At 44.4% G+C, this 4,301-nt stretch overlaps 1 protein-coding gene across 1 annotated transcript; it reads right to left on the bottom strand.

Moving 5' to 3' along the window:
- On the bottom strand, positions 1 to 2,743 carry LOC136475991 (SPX domain-containing protein 1-like). The gene is made up of 3 exons (XM_066473647.1): positions 2,276 to 2,743; positions 2,032 to 2,164; positions 1 to 541 (listed from the first exon to the last, which is right to left on the bottom strand). The coding sequence occupies exons 1-3, from the start codon at positions 2,564 to 2,566 to the stop codon at positions 144 to 146; spliced, it is 822 nt and encodes a 273-aa protein (XP_066329744.1). The 5' UTR covers positions 2,567 to 2,743; the 3' UTR covers positions 1 to 143.
- Between the last annotated feature and the right edge of the window lie 1,558 nt (positions 2,744 to 4,301).

Below are 4,301 nucleotides of genomic sequence, written 5' to 3'. Positions count from 1 at the left end.
AAGTGGCGAATCTTCTTTGAGCACAAGCCACGAGCCCACGAGGCACGGATGAGCAGCAGTGCAAGAATTAGAAGCAAGTTGTATGCACAGCACAACATGTCAATCACCCCAGTCATCCGCAACGGCGGCAGCGAGTTCGGCCCTCACCGTAGTGGCGGCAGGGAGAATGCGCTCACTGTGGAGCTCCCGCTCCTTATCTCCCTGAGCGCCCTGAGTGCGGCCACCGTGCTCTTCATGTACATGCTCTCCATGTCCTCGATTTCCTCCAGCTCCATGTCCCCAGTGCCATTGCCGTTGGCCAGCGAGGCGCTGGGCTTCGCCGGCTTGTTGTCGCTGTCGCTGCCTTCTTTCCCGTCGTCTTCGCTTGGCACAGACAGCTGGTTTCGCGGCAGGAGCTGGTCCAGCATCTCCTCGCACTCCTTGACGAGCTTGTACAGGACGTCAGTAGCGCAGAACGGCTCCAGCATTACGTTCTGGATGAAGGGCAGGCGGATCAGTGCGCCGGTCCTCTTGTCGTACTTCTTGAGGATCTTGACCAGTCCTGGTTAAACAGAGCATAACTCTGTCAGTCACAAGCGCAATTGGCAATAGCACGAACCGGCCGAGCAGCTAAAACTAATAAGGAGCTTTTTCTTTGTTCAAGTTCACTACTACTAATATTACCAACAGAATCATCCATTGTTGCACCTTATTAAGGAGAGAAAAATGGAAATCTGCCAAGACGATATGTGTAAAGAACATGGCTGTAAACCCACCTAACTTCTACGAATTCGAAAGCTTACTAGAACTTCTTTAAATAGCTAAAATGAATTTTGATATTTTACATGTATATAACCAAAATGTGTTCTAGACCATAATCCAGAATACCAAAGCAATTCTTTATCAAGAAAAGGGAACAATTTTGCAGACATAACTTTTTTCCAGATAGAGGTATCTTCCACTTCAGTTATTGTACACGAAAGTGTATATAAGTACATAAAACCAGAAAATAATATATCTTAGTAAAACATGAAACATTCATTTAAGTGTACTGAAAGCACCAAGATGTGCATCTTCGGAGCTCCAATGTTAAGACCTAATTTTAATAGAACGTTCAAGTACAGTATGGTCAAAGGCTCAAAACTACAACTTTAGTCCAGTACTTCAGTTTCACTTTCGATGCGAAAAGCTGATTATGCATGACACTGAAGAGAAAAGGTTCAACATAGGAGTAACAAAGAGTTTTTTCATTGAGAAAACATTATGCATAACACAAGAAAAAATGGATATTTCAAAAAATTAAGATAAATGGTTATTCCATGTCTAGCTAAAAGAGTCAAATAGTGTCATTAGTCCATTAGTCCTTAAATTTGCTAGTCTTAAATATTTTTAAGTCGATTTGAGTCATTGACATCGTTCCACAAAGTTTTGTGGGAACCACACTTATAGCACGTGACACATAGTGGTGAATAAAGACTTTTCATTATCGTCCCACAGTCTAATGAAACCACACTTTTAGCACATGACCCACGGTGGTGGAAGTTTTCATGTTTGACTAGTGCTCTAGCCTTGCAAGTAAAACGGGAAGTTCAACAAATTTGGAAAATAGTGATGCTTATGTGCATTGATGAGTATGACCAATCTGTTTGAATTCAATGCAAAAACTAGACAGTCAGGACCTTTTGGCACGAGGAGAGAATGGTGACATTTACAAAATGAAAAATGAAGTTCAAATTTGTAGTCGTGTAGAACATTTTGTCCGTGACTTTTTAAGGTGGCTTTAAATCTATAGTTCAGGTATCCTATGAGGCACATCTCAAACTTATTAGGTCAAGCTAATGTCAAATCAACTAATAATATTTAACATATATTAAAAAATAGATTGACGGGATCAATTTTAAAATCATATATAAAATAACGTGTCATACGACTAGTCCTTCCGTCGTACGTTGTAAGGGGACTACACTGTTGCAGATCTCAATCAATTATTATTCTAACCTAACATGACAAGTGGTAACGAGAACAGGGCGAGGCAGGGGAGCGCGTGCTCACCGGTGTAGTTGAGCGCGCTGTAGTTCTCGAGCAGGACCATCTCGCCGTGGAAGTCGACGATCTCCTTCCGCACCCGCAGCAGCTCCTCCGCCGACCCCATCTCCGCGGCGCTCACCACCCTGTCCTGTAACTCCTGCGTCCCCTCAATCCGACGACCCACACAGGAATCAGACCAATATTCGCCTAGAGAGAGAGAGGGGGGCAATTGGATCAAGGAATCGATCCTCTGCGGTCAAGCAATTACCTTCAGCCGGATGACGTAGTCCTCCTCCTTCTCGAGGAAGAAGGCGTTAAACTTATCGAGCTCGGCGTCGAGGAGGGCGACAAAGCCGGCCTCCTCCGGGGTCATCGCCGGCGAGGAGCCGCCGCCGCCGCCGTCCCCCACGCGCTGGCGCTTGATCCGCCCCTCGCCGGCGCCGGCGCCGGCGCCGATTTGCTTGAGCCGCTTCTTGAGGTCCTTGTAGGACAGGAACTTGTCGCGCCAGTCCGGGAGCGTCTCCACGATCTGGTTGTTCAGGCTCTTGCCGAACTTCATTGTGATTTTGTGAGGAGGAACCAGAATTCGATCGGAGTGCGTGGTGGAGGATTCGTGGTGGAATTGGGAGTGTGGGGGAGGTTGTGAGGCGGGCAGAGGAGAGATAAATAGGGGGCGGATGCAGAGGAGGACGAAGACGAACGGAGGATATGCGGGGTGGTGATGGGAAGCTCAGAATATTCCGGACCACGATATCTCGCGCGGCCGTGGCGGTTTTATTCGTGACGCGCGGCTTCGTCACTTTGGATGAGTTCAGTTTAGGACCAAAATGGTAGGGGCACCCAAAGGGTGTACAAATTAAATGGGTCACGTCATTTGGGGGCTATAATTGATAAGGTGACTCCCCAATTATTTAGGCGCACGAAGGACCTGAGCACACAATGATGAAGACTTGCAGTTATAAAAAAAAACGTTGAAGACTTGCATCCAAAGTTTTCTATATGAAAAAAAAGAAAATTATGACCTGTTTTTAGACAAAAAAAAAAGATTGGAGGCACTAGTATTTTCTATTGATCCTGGACTTTGAACTTTTTGTAGGTCCCAACATCACTTTTGCTTTTCGTCATGAATTTTGATACAATATGATGTTTGGACTTTTCGACTTTCGAGACAGCAATGTCATGTGTTATGTGTTGTTCGCTTATTGGCTCATGATACATGTTTCAGTTTATAGATATAATTGGTTAGAGATTTGGGGCCTGATTGGTTGGTGCCGTAGTTTGCCACGCCAAACCTTTGGCAAACTGTGACTGCTAGAGAAAGTTCGGCGAGAAAAATTAAAGCCACACTTGTGGTAAAGTTTGGCAAGAAAATAAGTCTAGGATGTGTGGGATAGTGTGCTAAGAAAGTGTGGCAGTCGTAACTGTGGCAGCGAACCAAACAGCTGCCAGAAAAACTGTGGCATGACTAACCTGGGGCATGGCACATTCTGGTCACGAACCAAACAAGCCCTTGTTTTTATTTTTGTGAGAACGCTTCTTGTTTTGGCTCAGCAAAACATGCTATCAACTAAATGTCAATGCGGATATTTTTTGACCCAAGCCTAATATAGAAATATACAAATAAGTGTAACAGAACCGACCAAATCATAAGAACGTAAGTACAAAAACAATCACCGAAGCGATCAAATTCATGTACTTAAGCTCCCATAATCCCGGTAGTCCGAAAATCACGAAGGATTTCAACCAACTCTCGACATACAAACCAAGATCGTAGTGATTCAACACAACACATCATTCGTTACAACATTTCACAAGTAGCATTCGAATTACATCCACCAGAGTTCAAATAACATATTACAAACCAAGTTTGAGTGTGCGGAAACAACATAGTTTAGTACAAAACATCATAGTTTTCAAATATATTGCCAAGTCTGAGTCATGTCCCACAAAAGCATTATCAGGTACGAGAACTAGTAGAGACTGCGCCCAACGGTCTAGTCTTCATCCCCAGCTGGGAGAAGGCAGTACTTGCAGCAACCAAAGTAGAACTGGTCATCTGCAACAGGTGGGAGATAAACCCTAAGTACGAGAAGGTACTCAGCTAGACTTACCCATCGAAACCAGAAATAAAAGACACCAAGGGTCATGCAAGGCTTTTGAGGTGGGCTAGCTTGACACAGTTGCATAAAAGAGCTTATGATTATAGTAACCAATTTAAACTTAGCATCAAGCTTATCATTATTTACCTGTCCACTAGATTAGCACCTGTACTAGAGCACTCACTTATTAGAAGC

This window comes from Miscanthus floridulus, chromosome 8 (assembly GCF_019320115.1).
Source record: "Miscanthus floridulus cultivar M001 chromosome 8, ASM1932011v1, whole genome shotgun sequence".
Lineage (NCBI taxonomy): Eukaryota > Viridiplantae > Streptophyta > Magnoliopsida > Poales > Poaceae > Miscanthus > Miscanthus floridulus.
This window is presented reverse-complemented; position numbering and strand designations above follow the sequence as displayed.

What these genes read in the sequence shown, in the direction of transcription:
- LOC136475991 (XM_066473647.1), bottom strand. Translation starts at nt 2,566, where the DNA reads ATGAAGTTCGGCAAGAGCCTGAACAACCAGATCGTGGAGACGCTCCCG. An exon ending in ACTACGTCATCCGGCTGAAG is followed by an intron (nt 2,165 to 2,275) that starts GTAATTGCTTGA and finishes GAGGGGACGCAG; the next exon opens with GAGTTACAGGACAGGGTGGT. An exon ending in CAGCGCGCTCAACTACACCG is followed by an intron (nt 542 to 2,031) that starts GTGAGCACGCGC and finishes CTGTTTAACCAG; the next exon opens with GACTGGTCAAGATCCTCAAG.